This window comes from Lipotes vexillifer, unplaced genomic scaffold (assembly GCF_000442215.2).
Source record: "Lipotes vexillifer unplaced genomic scaffold, Lipotes_vexillifer_v1.1 scaffold47, whole genome shotgun sequence".
Lineage (NCBI taxonomy): Eukaryota > Metazoa > Chordata > Mammalia > Artiodactyla > Lipotidae > Lipotes > Lipotes vexillifer.
Window position 1 is genome coordinate 1482064 of NW_006791298.1, and position 21676 is coordinate 1503739.

Genomic DNA, 21676 nt, shown 5'->3' on the forward strand with positions numbered 1-21676 from the left:
CAGGAAGGTAGGAGTCAGAAGTGAAAAGATTATATGTTGCCTGGATTGTGTTTATGCCTCAGCTTTTTGGGAGTGGCAGACAGATGAGAGAGCTCCTTTAGCTAAAGTCATATATATAAAAAATTAGAATAGACATGTTTCTAAATCATCTTTGGTGCAAAGAATTGTTACTATGCACTATATATAATATGAAATTTAGATGATCTTTTGGTGATAAGCATTAATCATTAATAAGGAATAGTTGATTATCTTTTTGTTATTCTAAACATGTGGGACCCTTGTATAAAACAATTTGAAAATCTGACACACTTCTTACACTTGATGGCTGTGTCAGCAGAGTACGTAAGAATGGATCTGAGGCAAAGTTATGTGTATTTCTTTTCTACAGAGGTGATTTTTCTAGGATGGTATTAAGAGTTTATGGGATGTGAAAGAAAACTGGGAACTGATGCTAAATTTTGACCGCCAAGTATCCTAGATTTTGTTACCTACACATTTTAAGTTGAGCAGTTTTTAACAGCCTTAAAAATTAGTGTTAATATCTCTATTGATATGCTTACAAAATGAAAAGCAAAAGGAAGTGGTCTTAAGAAGGCTATCATTGATATTTAGTGTGTTTAAGGAGAGATGGGGAGTAGATGAGAGAATACAACATTGTAGTATAGAAAGGAGAAAGCAGGGAGGTGTGAAAAATTAGGCAAATCACATACCCAGTAATAGTTGTACTCTGAGCACATTTTATACTTTATTCACCCAAGTTCAGTAAAACTTTAGCCTTAATTTTTATAAATTTTAGGGATTTCTGTTTTTTTGTACTACTAAAATGATTAAATTTAGGCCCTTTGTTTACAGGGAAAATAAAACGATTATCCTGTTTTCACTTTGATAGATTGACGTAAGCAAGAGATTTTTGTTTTTTTTTCATTTGGGGCCTCCTCAATTCTGACTTATCCCTTATCTTTCTAGGTCAATGGAGTGCAGCTCTATGGGAAATCTCGCCGAGAAGCAGTCTCCTTTCTTAAAGAAGTGCCGCCCCCCTTTACCTTGGTTTGCTGTCGACGGTTGTTTGATGATGAAGCCTCTGTAGATGAACCAAGGACCACTGAAACCTCTCTTCCTGAGATGGAGGTACTAAATGAATACTCGCACTGTGGTTCCCATAGGCATGCCCCTTCATCAGGGATGTCCGGAGAGTGTATTGTGATATGAAGGGGGAGGGGAGAACCTTCCTCTTCTGTTTGACAACAGTAGCTCTCAAAGGCAACAATGCATAGCTTTTCAAATTGTTACTTTTCTTTAATGTCATGAAACTTTACTCTCTTTTTTGGTAACTTGAAAGGTTAGTAACATTAATGTGCATGCACTTTGATTTTAGAAAACCCTTTTTTAGTAATTACCTGAGCTCCTTACTTTTGGCTCCCAGTTCAACTCAGTTCATCTTAACAAGTTTAAGATGTTGGTAAGTATTGAATATCTAATGGGCTTCCCTTTTTCAGAGCTTTAAAAACATGAAGATCTATGACCAATTTTGAAATGAGTAAAAATTGCTGTAAGAGCCTTCAGAAGGTCAGAGAATAAAATAACACTTTTGTGCTCCCGGTAGTTTTTTTTTTTTTTTTTTTTTTAAAGAGCATTGTAATTATGAAAACAGATTTAAGCACATGCTTTTCCAAATTATGTTTTTGTAACTTTTATGTCACTTTTCCCCTTTCCAGACTCTTTTAGATTATAATTCCATTAGCACCAGTTTTGATACACAGGGGCTTCTCTTTTGCCTACCTACGGTCTGATTTTCAAGGTACATAGACCCTAATGTTGCCTCTGCCACTTAATGATTTGAATGATTGAGCAAATAACTTGACTTTCTGTTGATTTTCTTCCTCTGAAAAATGAAGATACTTATTGTACTTACCTAATCTGTGGTGAGAGAAGGAAATGAAGTAATGTGTGCAAAGTTCTTAGCACAATGCCTTGTGTAAGGACGGTGCTCAGTAAAAATTAGCTATGGCTGTTCTCAACTCCTCCTGTCCACCTGTCCTTTTTTGTGATTTCCTAAAATACAAGAGTGTAGCACTGTCCTGCAGTCACAGATACTTTAGTGTATATTAAGTTTGTTTTTTCAAGAAGACTGTCAGCTCCTGTGGGCAGAGGCCAAATCTTAGAATTATTTTGTATCTCTTGGTGTTTTTATTCTTTACTGCACATATACAAAGTGCTTAGTAAATTATGGATTGTTGATTGATCATTTTTTTTAATGCTTATCTTTGGTAAACATGTTTCAAGGAAGGGACTCAAATGCCACACTTTTATGATTCTTGCAATCTTTACTAAAATTAAATGTGGGTGATAGCTTACCTCTACTGCTAAAAATGCCGTTAATCTAATCTTACAGGGTGTGTAAATCACCAACTCCGCTTGCTGACTCTGTGCTCCCATCTGTCATACTTTACCACAATGGGTAAACAACAGCTTTGAATTATGCTCAATGTCATCCTTGCTGCCCATTAGTTGATTGCTTTCTATTCTGTAAATATAGGAGTTATGCAGAATTGATTGTATCAAAGTGATATATTTCTGGTTGGAGTATAATATCTTATATATGTTGGATGCCTTGAAATTTCTATAAACTTGGGTTTTGAAATTATATGTGGTTTCTTAAAATCCTGGCTCTCTTTTCTGTCTCTCTTTTTTCATTTATCTCAATACAATCTTAGGTTCTTAGACCCTATATTGTTAAGCAGCTCAGACAAAATTCTAATGCTTATTAATCAGTAAAGGTATTAAATGCCTCAGTAGAACATCAATTGTATTGTATTACCATTGTAACTTTACTTTTTATTGGAAAGTATAAGTGTTTTCTTTTTAAATCTATCAGTTCCTCACATCAGACTGATATAAACAGATATTTATTGATCCAGAACGTTCCCACTAATTTCAAGTTCTGTAATTCAAGAACCAGGAAATCATTCGCATGTTTAGATTTAATCCACCATGTCCTGCAGGGACAGTATGAGATCTGGTCCAGCCCTCATTTCAAGATGTTTTTGTATTAGCTATGGTGCCTTACTCTTCCATAATAGAGGGGTCCATCTGCCTGCCACATCTGCCAGCTTTTATTCCATTAAATGGATTTTCTTATACAGGTCACTCAAAATTATATTCATAGGAAGTATATCATTTTATTTTATTTACTTCCATTTTATTTACTAAGATCATTCAAAGTTTTTAGAAGTAGACTTCTTAAAGACTATTATTTATAGCTTTATTTAAAAAGAGTTTCAAGGGAAGGCCACTCACAGTTGGGTGATTGACTCATTATGTATTGAACAAACATTTATGGAGTGCCTACTATAAGCCGCACGCTGTTGTGGGTTGAGGGGATAACCATGGTAAACTCTATGACAGCCCACACCGTTCTAGCCTAGAAGCCAGGCATTTTGTTAATTGTTAGGGCCACAAAGAAAAAGAAGATAATTCTTGAACCTCAGATAGAAGTTCAGAGTATTTGGGGAGGTTGGAGCAGTTATTCTCCTTCTGCGTAGTCAACTCATTGACTGTCTGTCGTTTAGCTTCCTAGAATTCCATGTGCCAGTGACTCTTTTCCCTGAAAGGAGCGAGCTTGGAATAGGGGATGTGCGGGTGTGGAGTCAGGGAAAGCAGCTGAGGATCTGTGTACTGAGTAGTTGTGTTGACCTCCTTCCTCCAAGATCAGGTTTTCATTATTTCAACTCTGATTTTTACCTGTTTTTAGACTTACATGATTTCCAAAGACTTGGATTTTTTTTCACCTTATTTTTCTAGTAAAGTTTTTCTTGAAAACTAGGAGCCAACAGAATGGGTATCTCTCTGTCCTGTCCTGGCCTCTGTGTCGGTGTCTTTCTCTCTGTCTCTCACTGTAATTATGAATTCAGGTATTGCTACTTAAATATCTTAAAAGCTTTGATTTTGTGTGATGTTTTCATATCTTCTTAAATTGCATATTTTTCCTTTTATGCTTCTACTGGGATGACAGAACTCATTTTAGTATAAGAGGTCAGTGTTAATACTTTGAATGAAACAGACACTTTAACGTAAAAAAAAAAACCAAAAACTATATGAACAACCTGTTTTTTTAAGTGCTTGAATTTTCATGAAGGTTTTATACTAAAGTATATGTGCCCCAGTGCATGCCCCTTTTAAAAAGATTAAAAAGAAAAACTATGCATGCCAAAGAGTATCCTCATTTTGAGAAGAAGCTATGAGATTCCTGATACGTTAATTCTTTGCAAACTTGAAAGGACAGTGTATTGAAGCATTTACGTTCTTTGGTATTTCAGGCTGACCACAATATAGATGTCAATACTGAAGAAGATGATGATGGGGAATTAGCCCTGTGGTCTCCTGAGGTCAAGATTGTTGAACTAGTAAAAGATCATAAAGGCTTGGGATTCAGCATTTTGGATTATCAGGTATAAGAATCTATACAGAGCTTTTTGGAGCAATTAGTTTGTTTTAAAGTTATATGAAGTAGTAATTGTTTAAGGCATCCACTGACTTAGGCAAAACTGAATTGTTTGATGTATAATATGCTACTGTCCAAAGGTGGGGTGTTATAATTTCCGTTGTTACCATTACAATTGATAGCTCCCTTAGTGAATAAAATGATAGATGATGTAATAAGTGGACATAAGGGAAGGAATAGTTTTATACCCATGGATGCTTTTAGAGACTGGAACTTGATGAATTTTTTTATATGGAGGATTTTTTCCTCCAGCTTTATTGAGATATATTTCACACACCATAAAGTTCACCCATTTAAAGCATACATACAGTTCGGTTGTTTTTAGTATATTTGGAGTTGTGCAACCATCACCACAGTCTAATTTAAGAACATTTTCATCACCCCAAAAAGAAACCCCATACATATTAGCAGTCATTCCCAATTCTCACTCTCTTCTCCCTTCCCTTCACGTGAAGGTTTTTATAGTTTTGCTTACCTATTAATTTCAATGAGTGTAACTGAGTAGAAATGTTCTTGGTGAAGTTTATATTTAATATAGAACATATAATATTTATGTATTTATATGTACCCCAATTATAACTATGGTAAAGTTACCGATGCATTTGGTTTGGGGGTGGCAATGTGAAAGGTCACAGTAAGACATCTATACGTTACACCAGTTTACCAGTTAAAGTGTTTTTAGACCATCTGACTAACATGGAGAATTAAAACTGTTGGCAAGAAATCTCTTCACTTTTAAGATGCATATTTTAATACATTAGTGCTGCCTAAAGACGCTGTGGTTTAATAAAGCAAAATGTACTCTATCAAAGCACATAAAATGCCAAGTAATATAAAAATCAATTTTTTTTTTAAAATAAGGCAATCGGGAATAGATTGAAAGAAAAATACTTTGAGCATTATGTAAGAACATTAAATTCCATATTTTGGCAGTGTGCTTTAAGATTACTGAAATAGATTATATCTATTTTATTTTTGCTGGCATATTTCTGTGCCAGATAACCCTCTTCATTATTGGAAGTTCTCTTTGGAATATTATTGAATTATGAGTTGTTGATTCCAAAAAATGCATATTTTGGGAAATATCTTTTTCAAGAAATATTAATACTATAAGATTCTGGAAGTTTATATATTGGTTAATTATTAGGGCATATAAATATAAAGCAAATGGCACGTATTGATACTTTTTTTTCCCTCTCCAGTGTTGCTTTATTACCTAGTACATAGTAGGTTATTGATAAACATTTGCAGAATGATTGAATAAAGTTTAGGTTAGCCAAAATTGATTGGGACTAAATGAACATATTCAATGGGTTTTTTTGGTTAACATGTTGATAACTGGGATTTAGTTTAGAAAACGCTTTTCAGATGTGGTTTTAGATATTCAGCTACATTTTCATTATAATTGGAATCTATGTTTTTGCATTCTTATAAATATATCATAATGATTGCTCTTACCTTCTTAAAAAAACATTATCTGCAAGTTTTATATTTTGAACATTGCACATGTTAGAGAAATGCTTCAGAAATTGAAAAGAAAAACAAAAAGTTCAGTAAAAGATGGAAAGAAAAACTTGATAGTCTTTAACAGTGTAATCTCTGCTTAAGAGAAAAATTCCTTTATCAGTTCTGAGTTTTACACTTAAAAAAAATTATATATATATATATATATATATATATATATATATATATATACACATATATATATGCATTGTAACATACCTTTGGTTTTTTTTGGATATTATTTTTATTTGTAAAATTCTAGATGTCCCCCATCCCATCTTCCTCACAATCACCATTACACACACTGATGTTTATTTCTGCACAAATTATATGAAGTAATTTTGCTGCAAAAGAAGTGTTAGATATTCTTCTTGCTTTTGTGCTTATTGGAGAACTGATAGAAAAAAACCTTCATTTTCTAAATGCTACTTGATTCACATTAAAGGGCTCAGCTTATTTATTTCTGCAGCTAAACCTTGGAAGGAAAAACATTCAGCCTTAAACTGAATGTTTTTCTTAAGTCAATCTTAAATACACTTATAGTTGTACACAGCACGTTTTCACCATTTGTCAGTGGTATGTGAACTGTTATCCCCGTGACATTTAGATGACACGTAAACACAATTTAAAATTTGGTTTTGGGCAAGTTAATTAATTGGTTATACCACCTCTTGTTGTAATTAGGTAATAAATTCTAAAGTTCAGAAATATTTTTTGCAAGGCCAGGTGAAGTTTTAGCAGAAGCCGTGAAAGGCCACGTTCCTGGTTATTATTGAATTTGATGCTTCTTGTATGAATTTATTAGGCAGCTGAATAGGGCTGCTGCAGAGTTTCACGCTCACCCCCAAGCTTAGAATAGTTTGTATAAGAAGTGCTGTAGAAACATCTTAGCCACAGCGAAAAGATTTTAGTGTAGTGGGAGACTTTCCAGGTTATAAAGGACCTGTATTAGCAGTATTGAAGAGATTGAAAATTTACTTTGGTATTTTAATTTCAGTTAACCACTTTTCTCACTACTGAGTTTTTCTCTAGAAAAATAAGAACTCTGTCAAGAGCCTGACAAAATTATATACAATATACATTTTATAGGTGCTTTTACAATTTCTTCATGTATAAAATGGGGATAATAATGTTTAGCTCAAAGGATTATTATGGTTTAAGTAAATTAACATGTAAAGAAGTGGGAAATGTTAGATTATTATGGAAATGTATTATTAATAATAATCTAATTTAGAAGATAAACACAAAAAGTCTTGGTAGTGTCCTCAAAGATGGAGCCATACTTCAATATGTTTGTGTTCTATCCATTTTTAACTAGATTAGGAAAATTAATAAGTAGATGCTTTTAATTAGTAGATGTTTAGTGAAGTCTAAATTTAATTGTAAAATTACGTTCTAAAATGCAGCCAACTCTTGATGAGCCATATGTGAATTACCCATTTGTGGATTATTGGCCAGAAATTTGCTTTTCACGTAAATTGAGCCAAGCTTTAGGAAGAGATGAGCGAGAACATAAAGGATCTTGAGCTGGCCACGGAACGATGGGATGGCAGTCTGGATAGGGGATTCAGTGATTCACCAGTGATGGAAATTGTGTAGTTGAGCAGAGAAAATAAGCAGGTCTTTGTACCTGCAGTGAAAGAGCTGAATCTGATATACGGTTCTACAGCTCAGTCATATGGCCAAAGAGGAATGTGTGGCAATTCATTTTCATGAAAGGCATTTTAAATAAATTGGGGCAAAGGAAGAGGAGAAAGCAACAGGGGAGACTTAGTAAATATGATTCAGGTTGTTAGTCTCATTAAATTTTAGGGTGAAGTGATTGTAGCTTTTTTGGCTGTGATTTGAAAGGAGGTAGGATATTTGTTAGTCTCAACTGTGCCTAGGCATTGCTTCATGTCATGGCTCGTTAAAATCCGGCCCTGTAAGTATACCATATTAGAAGAGTCCTTGGTCACTGTAACGTCATGCCTTATAAGATCATGTCATAGAAAACAGCGATGTGCATAGTTTGTCAAAAGCATGAATATTATGGCTTAATTGTGTACTCTGTTTCTAAGCAATATAGAACTCTTCAGAAATTTGGTTATAAGTTTTTGTAGTATAGTTTTTTGCCAGTTTCTAGGTATGATTACATACTGTGCCCTAGTTATCTTTGTCTTGATTCCCCATTATTTATGTGTAATGTCTTTATTCCTTGGAATATCACTACTGCTCATATTGATACTAATCCTAATATTAATCCAAATAATTAATACAAATCCAATAATAATAGCTAACATATAGTGAGTGTCTGCTGTTTGCTAGGCACTGTTCTAGTTACTTAATGTTTTCCTCACAAGAACCATATGAAATATGTACTATCATTATCCTCATTTTAGAAGTGAGGAACCTGAGGCACAGAGAGGTTAAGTAACTCATCCAAATTCACACAGCTAGTATATGGCAGAAATAGAGTTTGAACTCATGCAGCCAGCTGCCAGAATCTAGGCTTTTAACCACCACACATACTGCTTCTTTACTTATGAGTGGTGTTTCCTTGGGTATTTTATTACAGTGAGTCCCTGTAATAAATTTATTGCAGTAGATCTTCCTGTTTTTTTCAGCTTGCAGAACAATTTCATATCCTAAAGCCAAGCTGCTAGATACTATCTCATTTTCAATGCTTATATGAAAGTTTAGTAAGTATTAAAAATTAATATAGTTTGCTTATATGCACTGTGTAAGAGCTAGTGTTTATTGCTTTAAATGAAAATAATTACAAATTTGAGTCCTAAATTAGTGCAAGTAATTTGTTGTGGGCTAATGTTCAGTAATGAAGCAATTATTAGGTAGTCTGATAGTCTGTAATTTTTAATTTCTACCAAAAAGCTTGAAATAAATTTGTAACTGTGGATTTTACCTTCATTTGACCTTTTAAGTTAAACATCGCAAGTGGATATTTTCTGGTGTTTTGATTTACGTTGAACTTTGAATAACCCCTCATGATTATAATTCACTGGAAATGTTTAACGTTAGCCAGTTTTTGAACATTAGCCATGATCTTGCCATTCTTGATACTTTTTTTTTTTTTTTTCTTTTTGGTACGCGGGCCTCTCACTGTTGTGGCCTCTCCCGTTGCGGAGCACAGGCTCCGGACGCGCAGGCTCAGCGGCCATGGCTCACGGGCCCAGCCGCTCCGCGGCACGTGGGATCTTCCCGGACCGGGGCACGAGCCCGCGTCCCCTGCATCGGCAGGCGGACTCTCAACCGCTGCGCCACCAGGGAAGCCCCCATTCTTGATACTTTTGAATTTCAGTGATTTAGCAGGTAAAATTTATTAACCAGTAATCTCCTCCCTCCCATATCCCATTCCTCAGTTCTCTCCCTTCCCGATATGGGGACTGAACTCAATTTTTGTCAAAGCAGCTATTTTTGAAAGGCTTTGGGTTTATCTCAGACACTGAGAGAGATAAAAATAGAAAGCATAATAGCATAGCCATTGAGAGGTGATTCATATATAAATACTCTTAGTAACACTCTAAAAAGCTGTTTGAAAGACCAAAGGCAAAAGATGGCTGATTAAAAATAATAGTGAAAATATTCCTCCCTATAAAAATTAACAGTGATTAATTTTTCTTAGACGAAATGGGTTATAAAACTTAAATAGTATGAACATAAAAAATTGCAGTATTGCTGAGTCTTGGATATGTTATGCCTCAGTATTTGTGAGAAGAACCTAGTGTGCAGTTTCTGCCTGACTACTCTGTTAAATGGAATTCTCCTTAAAAGATTTTTAAGAATTAAATGAAGGGAGTGTATATATTTCATGCATGTGGTTCAAGTTGGCTTTTTTCTTATATGTGCAACAGAATGACTTTCTGTGCACATTAGAAATGTTTTAAAAATAAGTAATATATACATAGGGCATAAAAATTCAAAGGTACATAATGGTATCCTGTGATGAGTATATCTACCTCTGACCATAATCCCTCATTTTTTATCTCCCAGATAAAAACTCCTGTTTTTCTTGTCTATCCTCCCAGAGATATTTTATACAGACACGATTATATAAGTGGTAGTTTGCTGGTTGTTTATTTTTTAATACATAAATGGAATATGTCATACACACTTTCAGCATATTGCTTTTTTCCCCTCAATTATATGTTCTTTCATTTTGGTATTTATAGAGCTATCTAGTTCTTTTTAATGACTGCATAGTATGTTATTGTTGTTGTACAATAATTTAACCAAGCTCCTGTACCCAGTTGGTGGGTATTTCAAATGAGGCTGTGTTGGATATCCTTGTCATACTCTTTTATAAAAAGATGCGAATAGGGCTTCCCTGGTGGCACAGTGGTTGAGAGTCCGCCTGCCGATGCAGGGGACGCGGGTTTGTGCCCCGGTCTGGGAGGATCCCACATGCCGCGGAGCGGCTGGGCCCGTGAGCCGTGGCCGCTGGGCCTGTGCATCCGGAGCCTGTGCTCCGCAGAGGGAGAGGCCACAACAGTGAGAGGCCCGCATACCGCAGGAAAAAAAAAAAAAAAAATGAGAATAAATCTTGTGATAACTTCCTACAAGAGGAATTGCTCATCAAAAGAGCATTTATCTTTTAAATTTTGGTACATTTTTACCAAACTGCTTGCCCATAAATATTTGTGAGACTCATGTATTTAGACTACTTAAAACTGATGCCGCCTTATGTAATTTCCTTGTTTAGATAATTCTCCTGAAAAACAAAGTGTAAGTAAGTGCATAATTCATGGATTTGCTAATGGTTTTCCACGATATAGACAGATTAAGTGATAGCAATATACAACTATCAACTTTGTTTCAACTTCATATTGTCAGTAATTAATTTATTGACCTTTATAGTTAAGAGAGGGCATAAACTATTTATATTCAGACTATGATATTAGTGCCCCAAAATCTATTCCTATTTTTTCCACCAGTTTTAATCTTCTTTATCAGAAGATTGAGTTTAAAAATGGAAGAAATTAAGGACTCTAATTTTGCCACAAGATCTGAGATTTGGGGTGAATGCTACTATCATTATATAGTCCTCAGTAACTTGTGGAAGCCCAGTATCTTTACGTTCATGCCAACTGATTAGTTTATAGAATCTGGGATATAGAATTTGATAGGTATTGATATAATTTTAACATGTGGTAGTACCTATATTCTTAACATTATTAAGTTGGGTTCAGAATCTAAGATCTACAGGACAGTAATATATTGTAAGTTATTATATAGTTCCACTTTAATGCTCATGGGATCTCATAACATGGCCACCAGTATCTGTTCTTTGGGTTTTTTTCTTTTGTTGCTGTTTTTATCTTCTTTTTCTTCTTCTTTTTTGTTTTCAAGGAGCTCTGGTTCCAGTTCATCCGTGTATGATTAAGATATTGGTACTGAGCAAAATGCAGTCAGTCTGCTACTAATGGCAGTATCCGTGTTCTTGGAAATATATTCTGTACAAACCACACAGCTGCATTTAAAGGTCACTTTTGCGTAATGGAACTTGGGACTGATAAAGTCTCAATCTTTGCCCATCCCTGAATCCTATCCACATTTATTTTTATTAACATCAAAGTACTGTAAGCTCCAGTGCCAACTGGGCTGAAGATTTCTTTCACAGAGGATTTGCTTCCTTTCCCTCTATGGGAAAGTTGTGTATCCTTTAAATCATTTTAAGCTGCTTCATTTGAAAAATAATTCTTAGTAGTGTGTTCATGGAGTGGATTGATTGTGGCTACTGGGGAAATTCTCTCATGGCTTAAAGATTGCTTTTCAAGCCTGCGAAGTGGGTGAATGAAGGGGGCCCACTCCTGGTGTGTGGAGTTTGTAGTGCGCTCAGGATGATGACTGACTTCCAAACACCGCAGTGCAGCAAGACTAAAGGCATCAGGAGACCAGAAGCCACTTAATAAGAGATCAAAGAGGCTGTGTGTATATCAGCTTGAAATCCAGATAGTACAGATCAAAAGCTCGCCTTAGCGAGGCAGCTGCAGGGGGATGATATTAGCAGGAGGCCTCAAAGATCTTAAGTCAGGCCTGATGTTGAACTTTGAGGGAATTTCATGGCTCCTCTGGAATACGAATTTGGCCAAAAATCCCATTGCGTCTAATGGGGGAGAGAAAGAATAGAGGGCAAGCAGCAAATGCTTGTCAGCTGGATGGTGCTTTCTCCTAGGGTAGCTCTCCTTTTCACGAATGTTTCATAAGGACTGCTTCTGCGTCGCACTAGAAGGCATTGCTGAGGAGGAGGTTCTGAAAATGATATATTTGTTATATTACCTTTAGTGAGCATTCCAGAGATGGCCAAACAGTATATATTAGTGTTTATGAAACGACCATGGAGAGCTAAAATATAGGCATAAAGGTGCTCAGGTTTACTGCAATACCGGTACTTCTGTCTCTCCTGTGAAATGCTCAAGATATTCCAGGAAGTTAGTGAATGTCAGCCCGGCTATGCATCGGTGTCCCATGTAATTAAAAAGAGAACAATAACTTTTTTTTTTTTTTAAAAGGAGTTGGTCTAAAGAGGAAACAGTCTCCAGAGGTGTTTCATCACCAGTGTTCCTCTATCTCTAGGTGTGGGTGTGTTTTAAAAGTTCCCACTGGATTCTGGTGTCAGTGTTGAGAACTGCTAGTAAATGAAAGTCATAGCCCTTCCTAGAGTATGGCAGAAAGATGGAATCAGATCCACCAACAGGTATTGAGAACCTGTTTTCCTAAGGCGTGGTTTTTTGTACTGCTCTGACCTGTTTGTGGGTGTCATTTGGAGCCAGGCAGTGATCCAGAGGAGCCTTGCTTTCCCCGGTGAGCGCCAGGAAGTGGTGTTGCCTCCTTCTGGTACCGAAGGTCTAATTTGTTAACGATGCATGAAAGGAGATTGGCTGCCTGATCTGGACACACCACTTTCTAGGGCTCAGGTTCCCCTTTCAGCTCTTCCCTCTGTGTTTTATTTTAATCAGATATTTTGTTCACCAATATGGCACTTTGAACATAGAATCAGAAAGGACCAGGATTTGCCTTCTGGCTCTGACACCCTACTAGGACTTTGCACAAGCCTATTAGTCTTTCTTATATAATAATCTCTAAAATAGAAATAATATTTTCCTTATAAAGTTATAAAGACTAAATAAAATATGTATATAAATGCCCACACTTTTCTGGGCATAAAATAATGTGTTACTAGTTACTGAAAAATGATGATGGTGATGATGATGATTTTTAAAAATAGAATCTGAGCACAGACTTGCTATACCTGTTATTCATTATTTCCTTCCAAAAAATTATTGTTCACTTATGAGCTAGTATGCGGGATTAAAGATGAAAAGATATACTACCTTTCAAGTGTATATTTAACAAATGTATATTGGGCATCTTCTATGTCAGGCATTGTTCCAGACTCTGAGAATATAGCAATAAACAAAATAGACAATAGACCCTGTGTCCTCATGGAATTTAAATTCAATTGGGAGTAGAGAGACAGTGGATAAATAAGCATATGTTAAAATATAATAGATGAAACCGACTTGGGAACAACTCTCTATAATACATTATGATTTTAGCGGTGGTAGAAGTAAGACTAAGAGATTTCGTGATGATTGTTTCTTAAGACCCAGAGAGTCCTGATGGGGAACTGAGGCATGACTTGCACACAAACAGGTAGTGGACATTCCAGGAACAGAAGTGTCCTGGAATTGATAACTTGGCCCTGATTTTATGTCTTGATTTTCTTTAGTAGCTGTGAACTGTTTAATATCTATCTAAGCTTTCATATTTTATTCCTTTTAGTGAAAAATCCTTTGAGAAATTTTCTGTTCTAACATTTATAAAATATGACCACCATTTCCCATGATAATAATAGCTAGTAATTATGTACTGCTCACACACACTGGTTTAATTATCTCTACAACCTCATGAGGTGGGTCCTATAATCATCTTCATTTTATAGATGAGGAAGCTGATGATAAGAGGTTAAGGAATTTGCTCAGGATTATCCAGTTGTTAAGTAGTGAACCTGGGCTCCTAAGTCTGTGGTCACGTAGAGTGAAAGTACAGTCTTTAGACCAGAAACAACACTGATTATTCATAATTGTGGCTCTAGTGAAAGAGGATAAAAATTTCTGATTATCTTTCCAGAGAGAAACACTTACTACAGTTCTAAAAAATTTACTTCATATTTTCCTGAATCCTTATGGTCCCTTGCCTCAACCCCTCCCACCTAGTCAAATCTCTTTAGAGACCTGATGGCCTTTTCACTGCCAGAGAGTAGAAACTATGTGTATTTTACCTTATATTTCCCAGCAGGACTCCTTAGCCTTTTTCCTGTGCAGTTTCAAAGTTGGAAAAGTTTTGTTCTGCATTTTGTGTACTATGTATCACAGAGTATTGCTTGCCCTTTCAAGGACTGAAAAAAAAAAAAAGTCACAGAATCTTTTCAGAAGAATGAAGCGCGTCCTATGTCCTTGATGCGGCAGTGGTTGTCAGAGGAGTTTCCGGTGTAGAGATGGCTTCTGTCCCTTAGTGTTGGCTTTAAGGAGGAGTGAGAACTGAGGACACCATGCTGCTCTGAGCCTCTCTTCAGGTGCAGAGGCATGTATCTGGAGAGTAGAAGGTCAGCACTTCATTGTCATGTGTTAACACTTAAGTGTAATATTGGGGATGGTTTAGCAATTGATAGCACTGTTGGTCTAAATTACACATGCTCAGTTGAATTAACTCCTCAAACACATATGTCCTATCAAATTCTTTTCCATTATCTTCATAGTAACAGAAACAGAAGGAGTAATAGCAAGAATAAGAGTAAAAGCACTTATGGAGTGATTACTATGGGCTTTCCAAGCACTTATCATGCCTTATCTCATTTAATGCTTTTAACAACTTTACAAAATCTGTATTATTGTTATTTCCACTTACAATGAGAAACTCGAGTCTCAGAGATTAAACAACTTGAACAGTACCACTCAGCTGTTTTGTTTTGTTTTCTTTTAAGTTCATTTTTGGCTGCATTGGGTCTTGGTTGCTGCACGTGGGCTTTCTCTAGTTGCGGTGAGCAGGGGCTACTCTTTATTATGGTGCACGTGCTTCGTATTGCGGTGGCTTCTCTTGTTGTGGAGCATGGGTTCTAGGCACGCAGGCTTCAGTAGTTGTGGCACGAGGGCTCTGTAGTTGTGGCTCGCAGGCTCTAGAGCACAGGCTCAGTAGTTGTGGCACACTGGCTCAGTTGCTCCGTGGCATGTGGGATCTTCCCGGACCAGGGCTTGAACCCATGTGCCCTGCGTTGGCAGGCGGATTCTTAACCACTGCTCCACCAGGGAAGTCGCTCAGCTGGTATTTGTAACTGTTTAGCTTAAGTTGAGAGTGATTTCTTTGGAAAATTAAAATAAATTCCAAAACTTATACTTAAAAAGCTTTTAAAAGTTTTGTGTGTCTATACTTTCCTTGTATCATCATAATAACTTTCAACCAATATAGTTTTTTTCTGGAAGATAATGGGATATTTCTTATTTATAAATTCATTTTCTTCTTACAATTTTTTTGGGTAAAATACACATAACACAAAATTTACCATCTTAATTTTTAAGTGTATAGTTTGGTCATGTTGGGTATATTCACATTTCAACTAAGGTAATTTTAATAGAGAGTGTCACTTTGTCCTTGAATATTACCATCAGCCTGGTGGAACCTCAGCCATTTCAGCCAGGTGATGGGACTTTGAGATAAAGGACAGTTGTGTGGTTTGTTTTGTTTTGTTTTCCTCACAACTAGCAAAAGTCCTGGGCCAGGAGTGAACAGTAAGTACGTAAGCAATTACAGTATGACATAAAATTTTCAAGAGATGAAACATCCAAAGATAATGTTTAGTATCCAAGGAGAATGTCAACTACGAGACTAGAAGGGGATGAGAGAAAGTCGTGGTCCTCTGCTTGAACCAATTAAATTATTATGATGTTTAAAATAGATTTTTAAAGTATGAAATTATACAGAATAAAATTATGAGCAAGCTTATGTATCTTTTCCTGCATTTTAGACTATATTTTGATCTTTTAGCAAGTTTCTGTGTGCACCTCTTTCCCATTGTACTTTTTAAATTTTATTTATTTAAATTTATTTATTTTTGGCTGTGTTGGGTCTTCATTGCTGTGCATGGGCTTTTCTAGTTGCGGTGAGCAGGGGCTACTCTTTTGTGGTGCGCAGGCTTCTCATTGCAGTGGCTTCTCTTGTTGTGGAGCACGGGCTCTAGGCGTGCAGGCTTCAGTAGTTGTGGCATGCGGGCTCAGTAGTTGTGGCTCGTGGGCTCTAAAGCACAGGCTCAGTAGCTGTGGCATGGGCTTAGTTGCTCCACGGCATGTGGGATCTTCCCAGACCAGGGCTCGAACCCGTGTCCCCTGCATTGGCAGGTGGATTCTTAACCACTGTGCCACCAGGGAAGCCCTCCATTGCACCTTTAATTGCCTTGTGTGATGTACTTACTGTGCTACTCAGAGACTGTTTCGTTCTATGTATGATGTGTGGAAAAATCTATTCTTAATGTCTAATAGTATTAAGGAAGTAATAAGGCACAAGGAGCCAGGAACCATATCAGTTTAATTTATCTTGAGTGCACTGAAAGTATTTTGTGGGCACTTACTTTGAACGTGATGGTGTTGTGGTAATTGGTATGATTTGTGTAAAACTTGGCTATATTATAAAATAGTAAAAAATAGGGTTAGATTCTGATAAGATAGCTTAGTCATTAGAATCATTTACTTATTGCCTTGCATTCACTATAAATACATTTATTTCTCTTTCCTAAAAGTAAATGCTTAGCTTGTTGGTCGAATCAGAAGATGCTCTTTATAATTACATCCTGCATTCTTAAACCAGAACTATTCTAGTGATTTTAATTCAAGTAATAGTTTCTGACAGGTCTTTGTTGCTATCTAAAAATGGCAAAAAATGTTGTTTTAATATTCCTTTTATGAAAAAGAGTACATATATATATTTTGTTATATCTTTTGTTTTGATGGTAGAATACTCAGAAGTTAGATATTGCGTAGTTAGTGGCATTTTTATGAGTTCTTAAAAGACATCACTAACTACGATTATACCATGTTTGTGACCAAAGTGTAGTCTTTTTCATTGCTGATGCTGTGTTTTGCATTAACTTCTGTCATTCCCTACTTTTTATAGTGGTTTTTTGAATGTTTTGGTAGAAATTAATGACAAATTTGACTCAAGATATTCTGTCAAATTTAGTTACAGAATTTTGGAGTTAGGGGAACAGATCACAACTCTCATGTATCCAACTTTCTCATTTTACATTTGAAGAAACTGACTCAGAAAAATGAAGAACTTGTGAAACTGTACACAGTCAGGCTGGGGGCTCAAAACTTGTTCCTTGACTTCTAATCGACACCCATCCTACCACTAGTGGATTGAATGGCTGTCTTCCTTGTCTCTCTCTCTTATGTATATTTTCTTCTTTTCAGAAAAATCTTTGGATTCCTGTTTTCTGACTGCCGTCGTTCACAGTGGACATTTTAATTCATGTCCTTTAATTCAGTCCTTCTGCAGATCATTGTTTTTTCCTTAAGATGTGTACATCTCTGTGTGTGTGTGTGTGCAAAAGAACATTTGCTTTGCCCTTCTTTGTACTCAATTCCTTCTTCTGCCTACCTCCAGGATGAAATAGCTAGCTGTCTCCCTTTTAAACTTAATCGTTTCTTTCTGTGTTCTCCGTTTCAGTAACTTCCTTGGGATCTTATTTTAAAAATTATTTAGCTGTTAATTCATTTAGATTTTAACTTACTACTCTTTAGTTCAAAAAGTAATTGCCACATTTAAGAGTATGCTCTTCAGACCTAGAACAAATTCGTAGAGACAGAAAGCAAAATAGTCGTTGGGGGGAAATGGGGACTCACTTAATGGATATAGAGTTTCAGTATGGGAAGATGAAAAATTTCTGGAGATGAATAGTGAAATGGGGGAATTCCCTGGCAGTCTAGCAGTTAAGACTCGGCGCTTTTGCTGCGGTGGCCTGGGTTCAATCCCTAGTAGGGACACTAAGATCCTGCAAGCTGCGCAGCACAGCCAAAAAAAAAAAAAAAAAAAGTGGTGACAGTAGTACAACAATGTGAATGTACTTGCCACTGAACTGTATGCTTAAAAATGGTTAAAATGTAATAAGAACCTGCTGTATAAAAAAATAAAGTTCAAAAATAAATGGTTAAAATGGTAAATTTTGTTATATTGGGCTCTTTGCTGCTTTCATAGTTTTCTCTCAGTTGACCATTATTAAGTTGGAGCAATTCTCTTATCAAATAGTATGTGCTAGCTGCCTCATGTTATCCAGAAATTTATGTAGATCCTTTCAAATTATCTTTGAAACATAATTCCTCACACTAATGTGAATAACTGTTTGTAGAGCGAAGCTCAGTAGCCCAGTTCTGTAATAATGTCACCACAACGTTGAATTCGTTGGTTAGGAGATCTGATTTGTAGAGCGCTTTCTGTTTCACAGTTGTTTGAAGTTGTTTTTCTAGTCATTCTTTGAAATCATTTCATTTTGGGGAAGGACTCCTGCAATACAGGAGAGCGGGTATTTTGGTGTGGTGAGCTGTCTGACAACACAGAACTTTACTGACATAGAGTTAAGGCTGTATGAATGAACCATATTTCCTCTCATGAGTTTACTGTAGGCCAACTTTGTCTTATTGTACTCACTTGTCAATAAGTGTCAACATTATCAAAGGTAAGTAATTTGTACCCAAGTTTTTATCTGAAATAAACTATTGTCTATCTCTTTGCCATCCTATTGTGGTCACTACATTCTTATTCCATTATTTTTTTTTTAAGTGAAATTAAGCCTTTGTAAAAAAAATTAATTAATTTATTAAAAAATTTTTTTTGGCTGCATTGGGTCTTCATTGCTGCGTGCGGGCTTTCTCTAGTTGCAGCAGGCGGAGGCTTCTCTTCGTTGTGGTGCACGGGTTTCTCATTGTGGTGGCTTCTCTTGCTGCGGAGCACGGGCTCTTGGCACTTGGGCTTCAGTAGTTGTGGCTCATGGATTCTAGAGTGCAGGCTCAGTAGTTGTGGCGCATGGGCTTAGTTGCTCCGAGGCATGTGGGATCTTCCCGGACCAGGGATCGAACCCGTGTCCCCTGCATTGGCAGGTGGATTCTTAACCACTGCACCACCAGGGAAGTCCTCTTATTCCATTATTTAACGTTTTTAAAAGTTTGGGTGATAGAATAGATTTTTAAAACAAGAACAACCCAAAAGTTATCCATTATTTTATTTTTTGTTTGTCTTTATTTTTTAAATTTTAGTTTTAAAAATTTTTTAGCTTTATTTTTATTTTTTGGCTGTGCCATGCAGCATGCGGGATCTTAGTTCCCTGACCATAGATCAAACCCACACCCCCTGTAGTGGAAGCGTGGAGTCTTAACTACCGGACCGCCAGGGAAGTCCCAGTTATCCTTTATTTTTAATCCATGTAGTCAAGTTCTTGTAACACCTTGATTTTTGTTTTCCTTTATTGGAGTAATACTGCAAACATATAAATGTTGAATCTCAGAATTGTCCTTGGTGTATGTCTCATATTCCTCTTATTTAAAAAAATGCCTTTTAGGGCTTCCCTGGTGGCACAGTGCTTGAGAGTCCGCCTGCTGATGCAGGAGACGCGGGTTCGTGCCCCGTTTCGGGAAGATCCCACATGCCGCGGAGCGGCTGGGCCCGTGAGCCATGGCCACTGAGCCTGCGCGTCCGGAGCCTGTGCTCCGCAAATGGGAGAGGCCACAACAGTGAGAGGCCCGCATAACGCAAGGAAAAAAAATAAAAAATAAAAAAAATAAAAATAAAAAAATGCCTTTTACTGAGGCATTGGCCAGTTTATTAAATGTGAGCACTTTCCTTCATGTTCATTTTCTCTGTCTCCTCTTTATGTAACATTTTCTGCTTCATGCCTTTCCACTGAGTTTGCCATGGTTGCTTACCTGTATTTGTAGTTTTAGTTTTGGAGCAGCTTTAAGACTAGAGCTCTCTACATCTTCTGGTTGATATCCTTGTCTCTGAGAGAGCCCAGTTTCAATTGAACCACCTCTCTGCCCCAGGTGACACCGCTGTACAGAGCTTTAGTTTATGTGAACCCTGGTCTCTTTGATCTGTGGGATTGTACACAAATATTCATGTAATACATTTTATAGACACTTCTGAACTTTGAATTCCATCCATTTGGGAATAAGGATTGTCACATGTTTGTATATGTTCATGTGAAGGTGTCCAATGGATTCTTGAGAACATTAAATGTAAATTAAAATTTGGCAAACAAATGCATGTTTTAGCTGTCCATGGAGGCACGCTGCACATTCTGTTCTAACTTTCATCAACTAGGTACCAACATATAAACCTCTAGTGGCCAAGTGTGGTACTTTAGGGACTCAGTTTTATACACTTTGGCAAGGTAATAAATATATATTCTAACAATTTGCCTTCTTTCAACATTCATTCATCTAGCAAATACTTACCTTAAGAAGCTGCATGACATAGTGGCTAACAGCATGAACTCTGGGGCTTAACTGGCTGGTTTAAATTCTGGTTCTACTACTTATCAACTGTGTGTTTTGGTTAAGTTATTTAATTTTCCTCTGCCTTAGTTTTCTCATCTGGAAATTAGGGATAATAATGGAACCTACCTCATGTTGGTGTGAGGATTAATTAAATAGGTTCAATGAAGTAAGATATTTAGATCATGCCTGGCATGGCAAGACCTCAGTAGGTGTTAACAGTTGTTGTTGTTATTCACATATGACGGGATGTAGCCTTTGCCTTATAGCTGTACTTATAGTCCAGCAAGGAGAGAGAACCTAAATAGATTCAGTCATTTGATATTTCAGCTATTATTCAGTCCCTTCTCTGTGGCAGGCACTGTAGTCGGCCCTGGAAATAAAGTAGCAAATAAGCAAACATATCCTTGCTCTTATGAAGCTTAGTTTTAGTAGGGAAGATGGTTAAAATAATTTGAGTAGAATGTCAAAAGAGTTGTAATAGGAAAAAGGCAACATGCTGTGTATACATCTAGCAGGAGGGCCTAACTTATTCTAAAAGGTCAAGGACAGTGAGGAAACTATATTATGACAAATGCTATAATGGAAGGTCTTCCTTTAGGTTTAGAGATAACCACAGAGTAGGAAGTGCTTGAGTCTTCTTCGGGAAGTCAGGGGAAAGCTTCTCATTGGAGGAAACGTGAGTTGACTCTGGTGGCAAAGATACAGATAAGTGGCAGTGTGGCAGGAAGAACATTCCTGGCAGATGGAATGCTTTGTAGAATATTGTGAAGCATACCAAGGCCTTCTACAGTCCTGAACTTCAGTAGTTCTGGATTGTTGGGACAATGTGTGGGGCAGATTGGGGGTGAGCAGTGGTACATGTGGGAAGAGCAAGGGGACATGAGACTAAACGGCAGATCTGAAGGAATTTTTCTGCCAAAGAGCACTTTATCGTGAAGGCAGTGCGTGTCACTGAAATATTTTATGCAGGGGAGGAATTGTAATCCCATTTTTATCTTTAAAAATCATTATTTTCTCTCTGTAGACAATAGACTGAAGAGGGTAAGATTGGAGACAGGTAGACTTTTGGGAAGACTGAAGCAGTTGCATAGGCGAGAAATACTGAGAAGCTGCACCAAGGCAGTGCAGCAGG

At 36.8% G+C, this 21676-nt stretch overlaps 1 protein-coding gene across 1 annotated transcript in view; it reads left to right on the forward strand.

Annotated features, from left to right (window-relative positions):
• Positions 1 to 21676, forward strand: part of PATJ (PATJ crumbs cell polarity complex component) — a 357124-nt gene that overhangs the window by 85737 nt on the left and 249711 nt on the right. The window contains exons 16-17 of the mRNA XM_007464279.1: positions 967 to 1128; positions 4317 to 4448. Coding sequence (XP_007464341.1) covers positions 967 to 1128; positions 4317 to 4448 — 294 coding nt within the window. The remainder of the gene's footprint in view (positions 1 to 966; positions 1129 to 4316; positions 4449 to 21676) is intronic.